This window comes from Cajanus cajan, chromosome 4, assembly GCF_000230855.2.
Source record: "Cajanus cajan strain Asha chromosome 4, NIPB_CcT2T_4, whole genome shotgun sequence".
In the NCBI taxonomy this organism is placed as follows: Eukaryota; Viridiplantae; Streptophyta; class Magnoliopsida; order Fabales; family Fabaceae; genus Cajanus; species Cajanus cajan.
The window spans coordinates 2680197-2700711 of NC_138520.1; the positions used below are offsets into that span (position 1 = coordinate 2680197).

General features: G+C 31.9%; 3 protein-coding genes across 4 annotated transcripts; 2 read left to right on the top strand and 1 right to left on the bottom strand.

Annotated features, from left to right (window-relative positions):
- Window positions 1-2248: 2248 nt before the first annotated feature.
- On the bottom strand, window positions 2249-4292 carry LOC109814615 (glycosyltransferase family protein (DUF23)). Its single transcript, XM_020379082.3, has one exon. The coding sequence runs from the start codon at window positions 4275-4277 to the stop codon at window positions 2337-2339; it is 1941 nt and encodes a 646-aa protein (XP_020234671.1). The 5' UTR covers window positions 4278-4292; the 3' UTR covers window positions 2249-2336.
- A 3183-nt stretch (window positions 4293-7475) lies between these two features.
- LOC109814606 (putative serine/threonine-protein kinase PBL21) lies at window positions 7476-11637 on the top strand. Its single transcript, XM_020379071.3, has 6 exons — window positions 7476-7899; window positions 7982-8169; window positions 8315-8504; window positions 9501-9892; window positions 10244-10513; window positions 10881-11637. Exons 1-5 carry the CDS (start codon window positions 7803-7805, stop codon window positions 10502-10504), a joined length of 1128 nt encoding a protein of 375 aa, XP_020234660.1. The 5' UTR covers window positions 7476-7802; the 3' UTR covers window positions 10505-10513; window positions 10881-11637.
- Window positions 11638-16496: 4859 nt separating this feature from the next.
- LOC109814588 (putative serine/threonine-protein kinase PIX13) lies at window positions 16497-20062 on the top strand. Of its 2 annotated transcripts, none has more exons than XM_020379049.3 (6): window positions 16497-16812; window positions 17051-17349; window positions 18441-18576; window positions 18777-18916; window positions 19099-19222; window positions 19484-20062. In XM_020379049.3, the coding sequence occupies exons 1-6, from the start codon at window positions 16521-16523 to the stop codon at window positions 19897-19899; spliced, it is 1407 nt and encodes a 468-aa protein (XP_020234638.2). In that variant the 5' UTR covers window positions 16497-16520; the 3' UTR covers window positions 19900-20062. The 2 variants fall into 2 exon arrangements, with proteins under 2 accessions (XP_020234638.2, XP_020234637.2); XM_020379048.3 differs by having other exon boundaries at window positions 16502-16812; window positions 18780-18916.
- Window positions 20063-20515: the final 453 nt, after the last annotated feature.

The window sequence follows — 20515 nt, forward strand, 5'->3', positions numbered from 1 at the left end:
TTAACTAATTAAAAATCACCATTATTATAACTTTTAAACTAGCTATTGTAAAAGTCAAATTTATTATACACGAGCGTTTGTGATTGAGTTATGGTTTAAAACTCTTTTAGACTATCAAATACATATATTATATTCTTTAGAAAAAAAAATTATCTTGAGAATTAAATATTTATAATACTCTCACTAGGACTTTTTTCTTTCTTTCTTTCTAATACTCTAAATAGAATTATAATTAATTAAATGATTTTTTTAAAAGAATAATTAGTTAATTGATAAAAATACAAAAGAAAAATAACTTATGTTTTTTTTATAATAATAATAATAAATAAATAAATAAATAATAAAAATACACTTGTGAGCTTTGTATATAGGTTTATAAAATTGAACTAAAAAATATAAATAACGGATTAGATTTAAATTATTAACGAAGAACTCAATTTAGTTACATTCTTTAAAATGTGTAAAAACTGTTGCTTTTATTAAAAAAAAATATAATTAAAAATTACTTTTTTGGAAAGATATTTTTATAATAAATAAAAGACAAAAGTTTTTTTTTTTAAAAAAATTATTGTATAAATAAATAATTGATAATTGTTAAATATGTCAATATCTTTAATCTAATTTAAATAATTATTTAGCATATCATATACTATAGAGTTCTGTTTTTGTCAAAGTATTTTAATTTTATCATGTTAATTAGTAGAGTTATTTTAGTTTTAGGTATTTTTAATATATTTTTATTTAAAAGATAATTAAAATTTATTTTTTGGAAAGATATTTTTATAAAAAAACAAAAGACAACAGTTGTTTTTTTTTTTATAAATAAAATTCATTCTATAAATAAATAACCTAATTTACAAGTATAAATTATATTTTATGTAACCAAAGAGACCAACCGTGTAAGAAAGCCGTTAAATTTGACCTTATATAAATATTGATATTTATATTCCACCGTCCACAACAAATCTTTCAAATGAATTGCTAATATTTTAGCTAATAACTTAAGACTATAATTCATAAAATAAGAAAATATCTATTCCCATATTTTAGTAAAAAAATATTTGTAACTTTGATATATTTTTATTTCTTTTTATTAATTTGATATTTTATACATAAATACTAGTATTTTAATATGTGTAGTGTACAAATATTTTTTTATTACATATAATTAAAATTTATAATAAGTTATATATATATATATATATATATATATATATATATATATATATAAATACTATGTTAAATATATAAATTATATTTAAAGTCTTTATAAATAATAATTTTAAACATAAAAATTATATTTTAGATTTATAATTAATAATTTATATTATAACATAAAATTATTTTTATTTATTGATAATTTATTTTAAAATATTAATATTTAATTCATAAATAATTATAATAAATAAAAATTGAATTAGATAGAATGAAATTTAAAAAAGTTCTTACAAACCCTTCAGCAATAAAATCTTCTAAAAATAGTTTTACACAAGATAATAGTATGTATTTAATATATAAGGATTGATTTGACTATTTTTATAATAATATAACTAAAACATAATATTTAATATCAACTTAGATTTAAGATAATAAATAAATAAAAATAAATTTCTTTAAAAGGGACAAATAAAAAAAGAAAGGAAATTTACATACCAAAAAAATTATTTAAAATTATTAATTAAGTTAAAACAATTACACGTGAATTGATCTATGTATCTAATATATAATTATTGTCTAAATTTTTATATCACAATGTTATAATTATGAAGTACTCCCTACTAACTTTGCTAATTATTAATGATCTGAACGAGACAAACAAAATAAACTTGGAGTGAATTTTACTTTACACTAATTTTTCTGATCATGCACATTTTATATATTTTCCTTTAATCACAAATCATCAAAAATATTTTTGAACCGATCGATTTTACTGCACGGCAGATTAAACTCCCTAAATCACTTATTTGAGCTATTTCACTGTCCAAAGTAAGAGTGATATTTAAAATTAATTAGCGTATACATTTCAATAATAATTCACAATACAACTAATGAACTAATCCCATCCAACTTTAAAACTACGAACCTTTAGAAGCAGGTCTCTACGTTTTTACATCATCTCCTTATTCTAACAGCATTATGAAAAATTGTTCATAATTTTTTTTCTGAAAAGTGAAAACCCTTCAAATCATTTTTGTTATCCCAGGAGAAAGAGAGGTAAAAATTGAATAGAGTAGAAAAGATGAAAGAGTGGAAAAAGTGATGAGATGAATAATTCTATTTGATACAAGAATCTGTGGTGTCCTCCAAAAAAAGCAACTATGGTAAACTAGAATTAATTAAGTGGTTTGCCAAGCCATTGTGTAGCCACGGGGTGTGACAGAGCCGAACCAAGCCCGGGTCAACGATTTCAACCTCTGGTCCCTAACCTCGCAGAATCTACGCCTCCAATCCTTAGGCTCGATAGGCTGGAAACCCAAACCTGGCGTCCGATCCTTAGACTCGGGGTTCACAGCCTGAGTCCAATCCACAACGTAAGCAGACACCCTCCTTCGGAACTTGGTCTTGAACTCATCCCAAGCCTGGTACTTGTAATGATTCACCAACCCCTCTTCTACGCTTATCTGCTTCGACCCGAACCCCCTCCCCTCGTTAACCCTGAAATGATGTATAACGTTCCACAAAGTGGGGTCCACCGCCTCCACCAACACCACCGACTTGTGCCTCTGCTCCCCCCTCCGCCGACACGTGTACCCCTGCGTCACACCCTCCGCCGGGTGCCGCCGCTGCCCCGACGGCCCGAACTCCAGACACCGCATCGACACCTGCCCCACCTTATTGCCACTCTTTCTCTGCGCCTCCCCCCGCAGCAACGACTTCAACGAGGGAACCACGCTTTTGGCTTTGCTTCCCCACGAGGGTGAAAACGCGAACTCGTCAACGTCCACGTACATTATCCACCTGCACAACCCCTTCGATTCAGAGTACACCACACTGTGCGAGAATCCAGCTTCTTGCGTCTTCGCCCATATCCAAAACACCGTGCTAATGTTGTAACCCTCCGAACGAAGCTCCTCCACCACGCTATAAAAATCATCATCACTCCCGTTGTCGTACAATATAAAATTTTCCACTCCCACTTTTGCATGATACATAACCCATTCCCGTAACACTTTCGCCACGTTGTAAACCATCGTGCATGCGCATAGGAAATGTTTGGGCCGGGCTTTCTCAATGTCTCCATGCATGGATATAGCACTGGGCTTGGGCTTGGGCTTGGGCTTGGGCTTGGGAATGTAATAAGCCACCGAGGGAACGATTATTTTGTCTGAAACAATCTCAAGGGTGATTCCGATTGTTTGGGGAAGGTCATCGAAAGAATCTAAATTAGGGTGGGGGCATCGGAAAACTTCTTGGACGGAGCTTGTGACCGCGTTACGGATTTTTTTTCCTCCGAGGTCGAATACACAACGGAGTTCGTTCGGGGAACGGGGGTTTCCTTGGCGGTGGTTGACTCCTTTGGCGAAAACGACGACGTCGTTTTCGGTCGAGAAGGATTCGTAGACGAGGAAGTTCCACCTCGGGAGTGGCGGCGCCGGCGCGGCGAGCTCTCCCTCTGAGGCTCCCGTCACGAGCGTGGGCTGAGAGAACATGCGGCGGTGGCGGACGGACTCCGGCATGTCGCACTTGAACGTTGTGCGGTTGGTGAAGGGCAAGACGCCGGCGAATTTGGCCGGAGACTTGGCATTGTTGGGGAAGAGGCAGTGGTGGTGGGAGGATGATAAGGGCGTGTTTGGCGCGACGATGACGAGAATCTCCCAGTCCGGGATGAGGACGGAGACGGTGGAGAGCGAGTCCTTGATGGAGGAGACGCGGCGTGTTTGGTGTGCGAGTTCGTGGATGACGATGTTGTGGGTGGTGTTGTTACGGAGGACGAGGTTTAAGTTTCTGAGGTCGGAGTCAGGGTGCCACGTGGAAATGGCATTGCGAGAGAGGTGAAGGGAGAAAGTGGTGAAGGTGAGAAGAGCGACGAACGAGACGAGGAAGGTGGTGCGAGGTCTCCGTCGCATTGCTTCCCCGATCGAAGAAGGAAACAACCACGACGAAGACGAAAGCGCATTGTTGGAGAATGTTGGCTTGTTAATATTTGTATCCGAGGGGAAGGGGTGGAAATTTTGTGGTGGGAAAATGAAAAGGAATTTGAGGTGGGTGATAAGTATCGGAGAATAGGAAGGGGAAGTGGAAGGTGAAGGTTGATCATTCTCTTTATTAAGAATCATATTCTACAAGGTGGTGGAAGAATGTTTGTTATAGATAGCGTAAGAGATTATATATAGAAACCGAAGAATATATATGCATGGAATGGGTTAGTGCTATTATTGGAGGGATGCATAAGACATTGAGAAAGTGAGAGAAAGAGACGAGTGAAGTAGACAAAAGGAGGGCAAGGTTTACGTGCTTCCAACATCTTTGGGTTTATTCTTGGATTGGGAGGGGTGTCAAATGTCTTTAGCTTCGGCACGACGCACTTCTTGCGGTGACACATGGAGGTCAAAAGGCCCAACCACAACGCTACTAGTAAACTTCAACTCAACTTCTTTCTTCGCCACGCGGACTTCTTGCTTCCTCCAACACGCATAAATGCTCTCTCCCAAGTTTCACCGTCTTATCTTATCAAATCGAAACATTTTGACGCTTATCTTAATTTTAATATTATTTAACAAAGTTGATTAATTTAAAAGAATTTTCAGTACATACGAATACATAAAATCAATAACTTACCCTAGTCTTGTCAATAAATTATTAATTCAAACGTATGAATGAGTTTTTTTTTTTAATAAGGAGTTATAGTTTTTTTTTTTTTTTTTTATCTAATCCATTTTTATAGTTTGGGTAAATTTCTATAACTAGTCACAACTGATCGAATTTTGATTTTTAGTTAAAGAGAACACAACCAACAATTTTTAGCACGAATATTAATAATTTTTTTAATAAGAATTATAACTGTTTTTTTGTCTTGTTCATTTTTATAAAAGTAAATTTGTACATCTAGTCACAATTGATCGAATTTTAATTATATGTTAAATCACTTAAACTAATAATTTTTAGTATATATGAATATGTATAAATAATATATATAAATTAATTTATATATGTATGTGTATGTATATGTATGTTAAAAGTTATACTATTTTTAATAAAAATTTAATTTCAAAATTTAAAAGTTTTATTATTATTTAAGACATTAAGGTTAATGTCACAAATATTAACTAACTTTTTCATATATATGTTTTGCCTTGCATTTATTATTTTTCAGTTATAGGGAAATTATCATTTTAACTAGTTATTGTGAATTTCTAAAAATTCTCTTTCTGCATTTAACATTTATAATCTCCATCAGTAAGTTTGAAAAATTGAATTTATAGAAAAGATCATAGTTTTTTAACTACGAATGAGAACTATATATTATGTTGACCTAGTGGGAGTAGTAAAGATAGTATACTAAAACTCCTTTTGTTTTGATAAATTATATATAAAAAATACTAAGTTTGAACCTCAGTAGAATCATTATATATAAAAAATAATAAGTTTGGTGACGAACTAAGTTTGCTAGCTTACTTGGGCCTATAAGCCTATTTATACGTCTTGTATAAAATAAACTATGAAAATAGTTTTTCAGACTAAACAAAATTTTAAACAAGTAAAATCAAACCTTTAAAAAATGTCTATAACGTGTAAATAAGATAAATTATACTCAAAATTTCTAAAGTCTATCCTATCCAGCCTGTTTTAACTCCCGTTAATGAATAATCAATATTTCATTCTTTTTTAAATATTACATTAATAATCAATATGTCATTATTTTAAGTGAAATTAAGTTCAAAATATTTGAACAAAATTTTAAATTCAAGTTTTATAAATAAAAAAATACATAATTTTTTAAGATTAAAGTACAGATAAATTTTAATTAAGTTAACTTTATTTATTATTTTAAATCTAAAAATGTATTTTTAAGTAATAAATGATAATATTATCTATAATAGATATAATTAAGACTTCCAAAAAAATAAGATATAATTAAGAATACTTTAAAAAATAGATATTATATATTTGATATGAAATCGTGAAATTAGAAAATATAGTGTATATTTGACGTTAAATAGTACAATTTTTAATGCATGCAATTTTTATTTATTTTTTAACTTATTTATGATTTTAGAGGAGCACCATTTTGTAACGTTCAATCGGGAAAGTATTAATTAATTTGTTCAATCGTATAATTAATCTAACAATTCATTCAATCTAATTACCTAATCGATTTTTCGAGGTATCGAGATGGTTGGTTGAGCCAATCTTCACAATATTATATTTTTAATAAGACTTTTATCTTTTACAAATAATAAAATTACGCGTTTTAATAATTATTTTACACACAATACTTGAAATGTAAAATTTTATGGCAGAAAAATCATTCATGTAGTAGCTCAACTACCCAGCTTTTGGCCTGGTTCCTAACAATTTTTCCTATTAAGTTGTAAAAAAGAAATAAATTTTCTTATTATTTTATCAAAATTAATCTTTTGTTCGTAGGAATTTTAATGATAACACAAAGGTTTTCAAACTTTTTTATATATTATCTCAATTTCACAACTAAGCATCAAAATTAATCTTTGGTACATAAGGTATTATTCTTTCTTTCAAATATTCCTTAAAATATTAAAAAAAATATATTAATAATTTATGAAGTATTAAAAATTTATTAATTTTTTGGTACACTCTTAAAAAATTTTCTGGCACCCTTATTAATTTAATCTCTATGTTAATATATTTAGCTAACATGGAAACATTAATTTGAATGACTTTTCCATATTTAAGAGACCAAGTAAGCATAATTTTAATATTCTAGAAATTTATAAATACTTTCATTAATTTAAAGAACTACTTAAGAGAAAGTAGAATATTTTAAGAATTAAATTAATATTTTTACTTACAAAAGTTGTTTAAGTATCATTGGATTTCTATAGTTCAATAAATGGTAGATTTATAAAACTATAAAATCTTAAAAATAATGTATATAGGAGCTAAAATAAGTTTTTCTGAATTATATAAATTAAAGATAAAATTTATAAAATTATAGAATATTTAAATAAAAATAAAAATAGAGAATAAAAAACTTTTGGCAACGGTTGGATGCAGATTGCAAAAGGAGCGGAAGCAGAAGGGCAAAAAGGTAAAAAGAGAGAGAAAGGCGATGATGGCTGGGACCGTAACGTTTATAAATGCGCATTAGAGCGAAAGTGAGGCATTGAGAGCGACTCGCAGCAATCACGCAGAGACATTAATGCAACCAAAGCGGAAATCCAATAACTCAATATTTAAATTAAATTAAATTAAATAAAACTCGTAAGAAAGAAAAGACACGACTCATACATTACATAGGCTCATAGCATAGCACAGTCAATACTTTATTTTACCTTATTTAAAATCCAACTAAGAAAAAAAAAATGCACAGAGCTATGGACTAATGTGAGTTGGTTCCCCTAAACTAGTTCCAGAAGAAGCGTGAACTAACAGAACAGACAAATGCAGATTGTTTCATACGCGTCTTAAATTTTATCTTCGAGGTTGCCTCTGCCAACCGCAATTTCCTTCATTTGAATTTTAAGCATAGCGAGTTCGTTATTAGGGGAAATCGGAAATGCATCGCCAACAGCAACACCAACAGCAACGTTCTCTCTTTCATTGATTTACTCGGATCTTATTTTCTTCCCGAAGATTGAGCGAAATTGAGGTTCTCTGTAGAGATGAGTTGCTTTTCGTGCTTTGATGTGAGGAGGGTTGAAATCGATAATGGCGCTCGATCTGCTACTGCTTCTGCTACTGCTAATGCTACCTCTTCAGGTTCGTTCCCGGACTCAGCTTTTTAGTTCTCAATTTCTTGTAGTGTGCTTTGTGTGATGATTGAATTTGATTTGAATTGCAGAGGGTGAAAGGAGGAGAGAATCCTCAGAGGGGAAGGGGAAGAGTGTGAGTAGTAGCAAAGGAAATACGGCAGCGGCTAGTTTTGGCTTTCGCGAACTCGCAGCGGCAACGAGGGGTTTCAAGGAAGTTAACTTAATCGGGGAAGGTGGTTTTGGTAGGGTTTACAAGGGTCGTCTTTCAACGGGGGAGGCAAGTTTTTATTTATTTATTTATTTATTTATATTTTATTCAGATCGCTCTCTGTTTTTCAAGTGTTGATTTCGGAATTGTTAGATTTTGGTCATTTGACTTGTTTCATTATAATGATGTATATAGTTTTTGAAATTGTTCACAGCTTGTTGCGGTGAAGCAATTGAGTCATGATGGGAGGCAAGGTTTTCAGGAATTTGTGACGGAGGTTCTTATGTTGAGCCTGCTGCATCATTCTAACCTTGTTAAGTTAATTGGTTACTGCACTGATGGGGATCAGAGGCTTTTGGTTTATGAGTACATGCCCATGGGTTCACTCGAAGATCATCTTTTTGGTAATCTTATATGACTGTTTCTTTCTCTCTACCTGTACTTAATTTGTGAATATAGTTACACACCTTAAAGCTTTGGTTGTCTGTACGTAGAGCATTAGCAACTAATTAGAACTTAAACTTCACATGTGGGTAAGTGTCTTCAATTTCTGAGTATCTCAGAATTTGTTAATCAAGATTCTATGCAATGCAGCTGTGCACATTGCACATCTTGTACTTGCTGAGAAAAAGTGGGTTCATTTGTGTTATCCTTGCACATCGCACATCTTGTACTTACCGAGAAAAATAGTCTTCGAAGAAAGACCCTCCGTGACTGAATATAAATTGATTATGGAACTGACTTGAGCTGGTTTATGGTTTGGTGAGTAAGGAGAGTTGTGCTGATAAACTTAATCTGCTATGGAGAGAAACTTTGTATTCTTTGCTTTCTAAGTTGTCACTGACTACTTCATGACCGTGTTCCTGATTCACTATTTTAGTGTAGGGGTCCTAAGCATGTCATGGGTGTTGCGGTTGTGGCATGTGTACTGGGTCCTTTGGTCATTTTTGGCAAGTCTCCAGCCAATTGAACTTGAGTTAATTGTGCCAATTTTATGCATTTTATTTTTATTTGCACATCTTACACTTTCATAATTCAACTGTTATGCAACTTCACCTATTTGCCTGCAATGTTATCTGCTATATATATGATATAACAAATTATTGGCTTTCCGCCATTTTTTGTGATATGCTATTTGATAACACATGGTTTTGCAGTGGGAGTGGTTTTGAACTGGCATTATTTTGTACTTGCTGAGAGATGTTGTAAATTTAAGAAAATAAATATCTTGGCCTAAATGTAAAGTTATGAAAAGAACAGTTTAGTTTTGATTAGGTTGCATATTAGGAATTCCCCTTAAAATATATTCCTAAATTAGTTTCTCCTTAATGTGATTTCTATGGGACCAATTTTTAATGATTAAACATACCAATCAGGTTATAACTTTACTCTCATTTCAGATCCTAGCCAAGACAAAGAGCCTCTAAGTTGGAGTGCTCGAATGAAGATTGCTGTTGGAGCTGCTCGTGGCCTTGAGTATCTCCATTGTAAAGCGGATCCACCTGTAATCTACAGAGACTTGAAATCTGCGAACATCTTATTAGATAATGAATTCAACCCAAAACTATCAGATTTTGGGCTTGCTAAACTCGGACCTGTTGGAGACAATACCCATGTTTCAACCAGAGTGATGGGAACATATGGCTACTGTGCGCCAGAGTATGCCATGAGCGGCAAACTAACTCTTAAATCCGATATCTATAGCTTTGGTGTGGTTTTGTTGGAGTTGATCACTGGACGTAGGGCAATAGATGCTTGTAGAAAACCAGGAGAGCAAAACTTGGTTTCATGGGTAAATGTTTAGTTTGTATAGTTTCTTTAAAAATATATCCCCCCTTAGTTAAGTATGTTTGTGTTAGCTTTGCAATGCATGCGAGTGATTCATTTTAGATTTCATCTTTTCACTAGCATATTCAGATTCCTCGTATATCATTTTATATGGTAAACTGGAAAACTAGAAAGTAGAGCATGCCTCATTGCGAAAGCTCTAATGTATGCTAATATGATGTTTCCTGCCATCTCCAAAAATTATAACAAATCCCTGGGATTCTTTGACATTTCAAATGTGTCTTCAACTTTATAGACGTCTTTATCTAAACGAATCTTGTAAGATTACTTATACTTTGTTTTTTATTTTGTCCAGTCTCGTCCATATTTCAGTGACCGGAGAAAGTTTGTACACATGGTTGACCCTCTTTTACAAGGAAACTTCCCCTTGCGCTGTTTGCATCAGGCAATTGCTATAACTGCTATGTGTCTTCAGGAGCAACCGAAATTCCGTCCACTTATTGGTGATATTGTTGTTGCACTGGAATACCTAGCTTCTCAGAGTATTCCTGAAGTCCATAGACATGGTGGGCGCAGCCCACCACAGCAACCATCTTCAGAAATGGACAGAAATTAATATTCACAGGTATCTGATTCTAGTTCGAGTTTCATTTCTGTATGATTTTGGGTACAGATTTCTTACTGGTTTGGTCAGTGTAAGCTACCAACTTGGCTATTTAAGCCTTTAAGGTTTCATGTGTTATTACTTTAATTAACTTATTGTCGTAGCAGGAGTAAAGATAAACTTTCGTATATAGCAGTAGTAAACATATGGATTGATTAATTGCAATGGACATGAATGTATGCTTGTTTAGGCTTTTAAACTTCTACGAGGCACCTATGACATGCTTCTTGTCATATCAACCAAATTTGGAAGGCGGGGGAGGGGGAAGAGAGTTTTTGCTTGTTGATTTGGTATTTGGTTTTCCTGACATTGATTTTGTACACCCCAGGTTGGAGCTGGAGTGTTATTGAGTGACAGTAGTGCTGATGTAAAATGAAGGGTAGTTATTTATTTATTTATATTTTAATTGAGAGCGGGTATAAATGCTTTGAAATTGTGAGTATACAGTACTTCTTTACGCGGGCCTTGTTTTCAGAAAGGATAGTTTAGCGGGTGTACTTGTACCTATTCTTCTGGAAGTGCTGTATTGGGCTTTAGAGCACTTTTGGACTAGGATATTGAACCTGCATTCAGTGACACAGAACAGCGAGTTTCTATGTCATGTTAAACCAAGATGACAGAGTTGTGTATTTCCAAAAGTGTAATTAAAGTACTACTGTTTACACAACTCACTTTTAAAAATTAAAACACAATTTTGTACATGTTTATAGAGAGGTTTTTGCAATATATGCTAAAACCAACAGCTTTCATAAAGTTGGATTTTCTTGTGTTGTGCAGCAATTGTTACTCTTAAATGTACGACAACATAGTAAGTGTTGTATTATTCCTCATTTTCCATGTCTTTTCTATTGTCTTTCTTTCTCTGTTTTTTACCCCAACCACGGAAGGATGGGAATTATATGAAGATGGCAAAACGGACTACCTGGTTTCATGCGAGATGTAGACTTTAGAGGGTCGGGTTAAAAAGCCCAAATTCAATACCGGCTTCTAAAATGTAGCCCAAAGTCAAAAGAAAGCCCTTCTACGGGCTTTTAGAAACAATGAGCTATTCACTTTAGACGAGACAATTTATTTATTTTTAAATATCCTTTACACATCCATTTTTTTTTTTATCATTTTAATAATTAATTCAATCTTATAAGTTATTTTTCTAAAAGAATTGAGAAATTACTAATTTATGTGACGAATATTTATTTTAGTTTAAGGTAAATATCCTTGACTCAATACTTTTTTATTTTTTTTTGTCAAACCTCTATACCAATTAACAATTGGCTACTTTACTGCGATTTGTTTGTTGTTCATTGCGAAGTTTCCAGAATCATCATATTTTCTTAAGACAAATATTGAGTGTTGACTATTCTTTAAAGTTTTCTCAGTATAAAATTTTAATAAACTTGCTCCCAAATCTACCATGCTTTTGACAAATAGATTAACAATTTCATTTAACTCGTCAATGTGTGTAAATAAAACGCAAACATAAAGACAAATGAAATAAAAGAGTGAAAGTAAGGCATTTTTATCCAAAATGGGATGTGACTACACTCACTGTAGAAAGCGACCTACCTACTAACTTAGAAGAAAAGTTGTTTGTTTTGTATTATCCCCAAATTCAGCAACAAATAACGAGCGAAGTAACTTGAATTGAAGCGTTCCCACTGACACAACGACAACGTGTGTTTGCACAGCAAGTTCCGTGTCGTAATGACTTTTGCAGTTTGTTCCCCAAGTATTTCATTTTGTTTTTCTGTCCCCATTTCCCACGCCTGATCTTTATATGTCAACTTAGCAAATCAGCATTGCGTAGGATACATCCTCTAACTCGAGACAAATGACGCATAAAAGTCAAGGTACCACGACATTGATAATCATCGTAATTAAAAATCAATTACAATTAATCATGCCTTTCTTTGGAAATCATGATTGTGCTTGATCTAATTCTAATTGATTTATATTCCATTTTTCTATAATTGAAGACGTAGAAAATGAGATTGATTAATTTGAAATTGTTTGTGGTTAGATTAGTTAATTGATAGCTTAGGTTAACTGAATTTTTTGAAATTATAACTATTTTTGGATTGTGACTATGGTTCCATTTTTTTTAATGAATCAAAGGTTGTGATTGATAATCTCAACTAGGTTGAAAGATAGAGACTTGGGAAGGTGAATATGGATTTCTCTTTCCAATACATATTATATTTTTAATATAAACTCAATACTTGTATTAATAGTTTAATTTGAGGGAAATGAAATTTTATCTATACTTATATATAAAAATGATGTCTTATTTTTATGTACATAATTCTTATATTGTTTTATACTTATAAGTTATGATTATCTCTAAGCTCAAATCCACTAATGTACATTTTCTACTCCAAACTTCTTTCACTTCTATTTTTCTTTTATTAAGCCTCTTTCACTTCTTAAATGACTACTTATTGTATTATTTTTTTATTATCTATTATTATTGTTTTAAATATTTTATGCTATTCCTAATAAAGACAATTTCACATTAAATAATTTTAATTTGTTATTAAGTATTTTTTTTATTATAATGTTATCATTAATAAAGCCTTTAATTGGTTCGACTTGTCCCATGTAAGGTAATGTAAGCAGTGTTTTAAAACCCGGACCGACCCGGCCGGTCGGACCGGTTGGACCGGGAACCGGTGGTCTAGCCGGTTCGAATCTGAAGTTGGATCGGTTATGCAGTCGACCCGTTTTAAACCGGATTGAACCGGTCAATTTTCCGGTTCAACCGGTGAACCGGTGGGTCAAGCCGGTTCAACCACTTTTTTTTTTAAATTTTTTTTTAAATTTTTTTAAGGACCATAAATCACAAAAATAATAATGAAAAATGAATCTCTTAATGAAAAAGCAAGGAATCTTATTAAATATAACAATGACTACTTGTTCTAATATATTTGTTTGCAATATATACAACTTAAATAACTTTTATAGTATATTATTAATTTTAAATTATATATTTAATAATGCAATATCTATGTAAATATTACATATATTATTTTGTGATATTAATTGCAAGCATATTATATATGTACATATTATTTATATTTTTAATTTGTATTAATATACCGTTTAACATGTAATTTTTTTATGTATTTTTTTACAAAATAAAAATAAAAATAATTTTAAATAAGATAGAAAAATTGAAATTTAAAATAAGATATGAATTTATTAAAATTTATAAGTATAAAATATATTTAATATAAATATTTTTTAATAAAAATCGAGTCATGCGGTTCAATTAGTGACCCACCGGTTCAACCTTTGACCCATTGACCCAGTACCTTAACCGGTTCGATGACCGATCCGGTTTTTAAAACTATGAATGTAAGTGAGTTAGTCTAATCTGATATAAATTCTTACGAGTCATTTATTATATTATTCAACCTAATTCATTAACTTGTTGAACTAGGTCAAATTGACTTATTTTATTTTTATTTTAAATTTTATAAATAAAATAACATAAAAATATAAACCTAAATAGGTATGATAGATTTTGAACTTGAAGATTATTAGATGGTCTTAGTTGATTGATTGACCAAAATGAAATAAATTAATCCAAATTCTTTTTAAGAGTCCAACTCAACTCAATGTTTTGGATCAAATCATTTTTGATACTCTATTCTTAAATTTGTCATATTTTACAAAGCTTAATAACTTCGTCTCAATTATATATTTATTATTGGCTTATATCCATTTATTAGTCAGAATTAAATATTTAACATTTCATACTTTTTCTTGAAAAAGTCCCTGATCCTAAGTAGCGTACCTCCTCGAATATACTCATTGGAACGACCGGAACAATCGGAGGACCCCATTCAACATTCATATATGTTATGATATAGATTTGTTTTCCTTTTTCCCACCAATGCATGCATTTACACTGAACTTGATAACATAGAAGTCTCTGAGTTTTTTTTCTTTTCGTCAATTAGTCTTCGAGTTATTATACAACAACTTTGTTTATTAAAAAGAGAACGTGAGGAATACTCCCTAAAACATTAGTTAAAAAATAGAAAAAATAAAAATCATGTAAAAGTTTTTTTTTTGGGTCAGATTTGTATTTATCAATTCTTTAATAAATACGTTTAAAATATTCTTCAAACGTTTTTATCAAGAATTCAATATCAGAATTAATGGACTTAAAGGGCACCGACACCTTTTTCCCCTTAGTCTCCGACCCTCCAAAATAAATTCACGAGTTTGTGTTTGTTGAGTCACTGGGTGGCATGCATGACCAATGTTTATTTCATTGCATGGCATGGCTAATTTACCTTGACTTCACACTTTCGAACCATTTTCAACAATGGAAAACTGACATCTGTGGATTCATCAGCTCAACCCTGTTGATCGTGATGAGACGTAATGGTGTTGAAATCACAGGATTTTCAGATTAAATTTTTTCTCTTAGATATTGCAGTTATTTAGTACAATAAATCTTATAAAAATAAATCTAAAATTACTACTCCCTTCATTTCTACTGTGATTATGTTTTACTATTTTTTTTTGTTTCATTTTAATTAACATTTTATAAAATTAAGGGATATTATTTTTTTAATTTCATCATGTATTTAACTATTTTTTGAACAATGTGAGAGAAATTAATAGATATGAATTATAAAGAATATAATAAAACTAATAAATATTTTTTATAAAAAAATAAAGTATTAATTATATTTCTTAGTTCTTGTTCTTGAATATATCTTAAAACAACGAGATCATGGTATGAGTGAATAATTGTAAAGCAAAAGAAAGTTAAAACTGAAAACAAACGAATAATAACAATTAACAAAGTGAGAATGGTCCAGATTCGCAATCATATAGCATAGCCATTACATTTTGTTATTTAGTTTTATAACTACATCTATCATATTTTGGTTTTATACAAACAAATATTTGATATTATTTATATACCAAAAAGAATATTTAATGTTATTTGGCTTGGTTGACGGTAAGGGCTCTTATGCGATGTAACACGTTAAATATATATAACTTTATTTGCTAAGAGGACAAACTACCCCAAAAGCCAAAAAAAATTAATAAACGTTCAGACCTGTTTTCGTCATAGCAAAATAATACAATTGAAAAACACACTATTCTCTAATCATGAATTATAATACAATTGAAATTTATTACTTTCTTTAATAATCACTTTAAATTTTTTATAGCAATAATATATAAAATTAAACTCATAATTATATTTAAATTAAAACTTATGTGTATATAGCAAGGTCAATGATCTAATCCCTCTTGCTGTTGTGAGGTTCAACGAACTATTATTACATGGCCATCAGGCTATATAATATAGCATATGATATTTACTAATACAAGTTTAAAATTAAAATAACGCCGAGTCTGTAACACTACTTAATTAGCTTCCATATGACAGGTTAAAAATCAAGAGTGATTTTTACCTTCGCCAATTGGACCAATATACTGTATATGTATGTGTATGTGTGTTTGCCATGCGTTTGATTCGTTATCAGATTACAAAAGTTTGTTGATTTGGTCCGTCTCCGAGAATGAGGCTACATAGTAATCAAAAAGTACGATCTGTTTGTTGAATTTGTCTATATACGACGGAATTATTTTCTCTTGGCCGGACTATTCATTCGACAGTACAAACACCAAGGTGTGAACGTTCAGTGTTATTAACGCTAACGTTGACCTTGCTCACTTGCATTGCAAAATCTTCTCAGAGGAGGGGCCAGGTCTGAGTTTTTCATGATGCTCTTTACCGTGAGATTTAATTTGGAAAATGCATGGGGACACAAAAGTTTCATTTCAGATATCTTAATTGCAGCCAAATTTCAAAAGGGACACGTGTGAAACCCAAGAATGAACACTGGTATACAAAAAAGTGTGGGACATGGAATATATATAAATTAAGATTAAACTAGTATTAACTACAAGCAAGAAGTCAAGACTCGAAAAACAACAATACATGCAAGGAAAAAGTCAACAAGTGCTATTCATCCATTTAATCGATTACTTCTCCCAGCCTAAGCTCTTTCTTTTCAACTTCTCCTCTCTTTCGTGGAACTTCTCACCCTTATTATATCATAACACAAACAACCTTGTCCACTTCCTCAATTTTCATTTATATAGACTGCTTCCGTTTCTGCTATATAGTTTGAGTTTCATATCATATCCCTTTATCACGCTCATGGGGATCTGTTTCGCAAAGCCAGATGATGGTAAAAAGAAGATCGCGTCTAGGACCACCACTCCCCCAGGTACATATATATCATAGTTATGTGTGTGCATCTCTTACATGAAATAATCCCGTTAATTTTCCTAGTCATGTAGCTATATATATAGTTTCAATTAACCCCTTTATGTTTTTTAGTATCATATAACAAATATTAGTAAGAAATAATGTTCAATCCACATACATAGGGGAATATGAAATCATTAATTTATAGATTAAAATGTGGAGAGATTGGTGAAGAATTTTAACGAATTATCTTGTAGTGAAAACGGCAGAAGAAAGTGGTGAGCGCGCACACAACGGTGTGAGGACGGTGAGTTCATTAGAGGCACCGAGTGGAGAGGTTGTGACGCGGAAACTTATAGAGTATACATTGGATGAGTTGAAAAGTGCGACAAGAAACTTCAGACCAGACACGGTCCTAGGTGAAGGTGGCTTTGGACGTGTTTTCAGAGGTTGGATTGACAAGAACACGTTTAAGCCCTCGAGAGTTGGCGTTGGAATCCCCGTTGCAGTCAAAAAGTCCAACCCCGACAGCCTCCAAGGTCTACAAGAATGGCAGGTTTGTTCCCTTTTATTCCTCTCACAGTAATTACATTACATCAATGTACGTACTTGTGTTTTTCAGTGCGTCTTCACCCATCTAACACAGTTGATACATAATTCAGTTCTTTAAATATACTAATATTTGTGTATTTAGAAAAAAATTGTTGAAAAAAATAAAATTCATCATTTTAATAATTGTTTATCTCTCAAAGTCTTTTGTCGGATTTACTTTTTTTTTATTTTTTTATAACAAATATAGTCTTTGCTATTCATGATTGCAGCTTACACTGACCTCATCTTAATGCCCTTTTAACTAACTTCAGATTACCATTACATAATTACATGTATCGACAAAGATCAGAAGATTCTGAGTATATTATATAAAATATATTACCCGTCTCGGACGGCGATTAATTAATTTTAGTGACTTCAATTGTGTTTCCACTTGATTCCAAATGTTCGTATTGGACAAAAACTGCCAATTACCATAAAATATCTGCCTCGATCATTAGTGGTGTGGAATGTGGATATAGATGATTGATAAACAATGATTTTGGGAGTTATATTGGGGCCAGCAAAATCCCTATAGGCAAAGTTAAATCAAAGCAAAAGTACAAAGTGCCTTAAAATAATAATAAAGCTTTATTTACGTTAATGATTATCGTGAAGTTATTTGAATATTATTGAAGCTAAATCTTTTTATTGATTGGATAAGAAATAGTCTTCCTTTGCTATAATAGCTCCATATGTAATTACTTGGACTTATGAATGCAGATTTGTTTTATGTACAGAAGTAATGAATTAATGTAAGTGTCGGCGTCAAGAATCACGAGTCATATATAATATTAAGGGGTCAAGCTTGAACTTCGTTGCTTGTGTTGTACTATTTTACTCACATGCTTATTGTACTAATTAATCAATTAAGCAAGCGAAGTTGAAAGTTTTCAGGAAATTATAATAGTATGTTACCATTGCATTTTTATCGTAATTTTTAATACATTTCACATATGATTTGAAGAAAAAATATTAATTCTTTAATTATTAGTATCTTAAAAATACTTTATGTTAGTCAATTTGTATGAATATTTGTATTATATTTGGATACAGAGTGAAGTGCAGTTTTTGGGGAAGTTCTCTCATCCAAACCTGGTTAAACTAATTGGATACTGCTGGGAGGAAAATCAATTCCTGCTGGTATACGAATACATGCAAAAGGGAAGCCTTGAGAGCCACCTCTTCAGAAGTACGTAAGAAGTTAATTCACAACATAGAAACCGCTTTATATAGTTTCTTTGGACATAAATTATAAGTGTGTTTTTTAAAATTTCTCTACTAGAACTAAAGAATATTTTTTTAATAGAATTCTCAAAAACACTTATAAATTTACATTAAAAATATTTATAATCGAGAATGTTGGTCTAAAGTATTGATGGTGTTGGATAGCAGGAGGCCCAGATGCACTTTCGTGGGATATAAGGATGAAGATAGCCATAGGAGCTGCCAAAGGTCTAGCTTTCTTGCATACAGCAAAGAAGTCTGTCATCTATAGAGACTTCAAGTCTTCCAACATTTTACTTGATGGGGTATGTGCATGTCTCTAGCTATTACTGACCAAATTTTAATTAATAACAAAGAATTAATGTAATAAAAAGAGTAGCACTTTTTATTTAAACGTGTATTTGGTGGCAGAAAAAGTGCTATGATATTCATCATTAACCGGGTCGCAATGTTGTGATGGTACTATATACATGTATATATTTATTAGGATTTTAATGCGAAGCTATCAGACTTTGGGTTGGCGAAGTTTGGCCCTGTCAACGGTAGATCCCATGTAACCACGCGGATAATGGGCACCTATGGTTACGCCGCTCCTGAATACATGGCTACAGGTACTTTCTTGAATGAATCAAAGTTTAGGATCAAGTGAAACAATCTTTAGGAAAAAGTCTACATAAATCTAATATCAATATCTGACACAGATCTACATAAAAGTTTAGAATACACTTTTTGAATGTTCTTATTTTAGATAAACAGTAAGCTAAATTCTCTCTGGTATTTTCTGGACCAGAAAAATATTAAAATCTATTAAAACAGTTCTATATATTTATCTTGAAATATATAATGAGAAAAACATAATTCAAAATTGACAGGCCATCTCTATGTTAAAAGCGACGTGTATGGATTCGGCGTTGTTTTGCTGGAAATGCTAACGGGCTCTGCGGCGTTGGACACAAATCGGCCCACGGGTATGCACAATTTGGTGGAGTACGCAATGCCATCTCTATATGACAAAAAGAAGCTAAAACAGATAATGGATCCAAAGATGGATCAACAGTATGAATTAAGGGCCGCATTTCATGTGGCCCAGCTTATTTTGAAATGTTTGGAATCTGACCCAAAAAAACGACCCTCTATGGAGGAGGTTTTGGGAACCTTGGAAAAAGCCCAAAGCATAAAATGCAAGCCCAAAGGGAAGAAGAAGAAATGCAATGCGGTGCGTCAACGTCAAATGTCACCACCGGTTCATTACAACAAGACGCCAAGTCATTCTCCTCGACAGTGCTAGTATATTTATTATATACCGTTTATTTTTTAAGCAGTTATGTTGTTAATGAATTTGGTAAATATCATTTCGATTATGCTTTTTGTGCACATATGTATTTTTTTAAAATTTTATATTAGCTGTAAACTCTCATGATGAATCGTCAAATTTATACCGTATTTGGACATATTTTGTGCAAATTGGAAAATTTATATTTCATTCACTTTGATAGATGAAGTCCCAAAACAATTAGGCAAGGCGTGGATAAATTTGTCACTTGATGAACATTGCTGTCTTCTTTTGTTGTTGAACGTCGACGTTTGTTCAGAAATAGGAAAAAAATAGTATTGTTAACCGTGCAATTATATAATTTTTTTAATATTCATACACAACTAGTATGTAAATAATTATTGTTGATGCGAGTTAAAAGGGTAAAACGTTTTATTCATTACTAAAAATTGAGTTAAATTTAATTTTAGCCTATATATTTTTTCTTTAAAAATTGTGATTTTGATCCTTCACCGTCCGAAATACAACGAAATTAGTTCTTAATACCATGTGACAGCCTTTAACCATGTCAACAAAACTATAACGAAGTTAGGGTGAAAGACCAATTCTACCTATTTTCCATAATTCAGTA

Bases quoted from the DNA above. Each gene is read 5' to 3' on its own strand.
- LOC109814615 (XM_020379082.3), bottom strand. From the start codon at position 4,277: ATGATTCTTAATAAAGAGAATGATCAACCTTCACCTTCCACTTCCCCT.
- LOC109814606 (XM_020379071.3), top strand. From the start codon at position 7,803: ATGAGTTGCTTTTCGTGCTTTGATGTGAGGAGGGTTGAAATCGATAAT. The intron at 7,900-7,981 runs GTTCGTTCCCGG...TTTGAATTGCAG, and splicing joins TGCTAATGCTACCTCTTCAG to AGGGTGAAAGGAGGAGAGAA. The intron at 8,505-9,500 runs GTAATCTTATAT...CTCTCATTTCAG, and splicing joins ACTCGAAGATCATCTTTTTG to ATCCTAGCCAAGACAAAGAG.
- LOC109814588 (XM_020379049.3), top strand. From the start codon at position 16,521: ATGCAAGGAAAAAGTCAACAAGTGCTATTCATCCATTTAATCGATTAC. The intron at 16,813-17,050 runs GTACATATATAT...ATTATCTTGTAG, and splicing joins TAGGACCACCACTCCCCCAG to TGAAAACGGCAGAAGAAAGT. The intron at 18,917-19,098 runs GTATGTGCATGT...TATATTTATTAG, and splicing joins CCAACATTTTACTTGATGGG to GATTTTAATGCGAAGCTATC.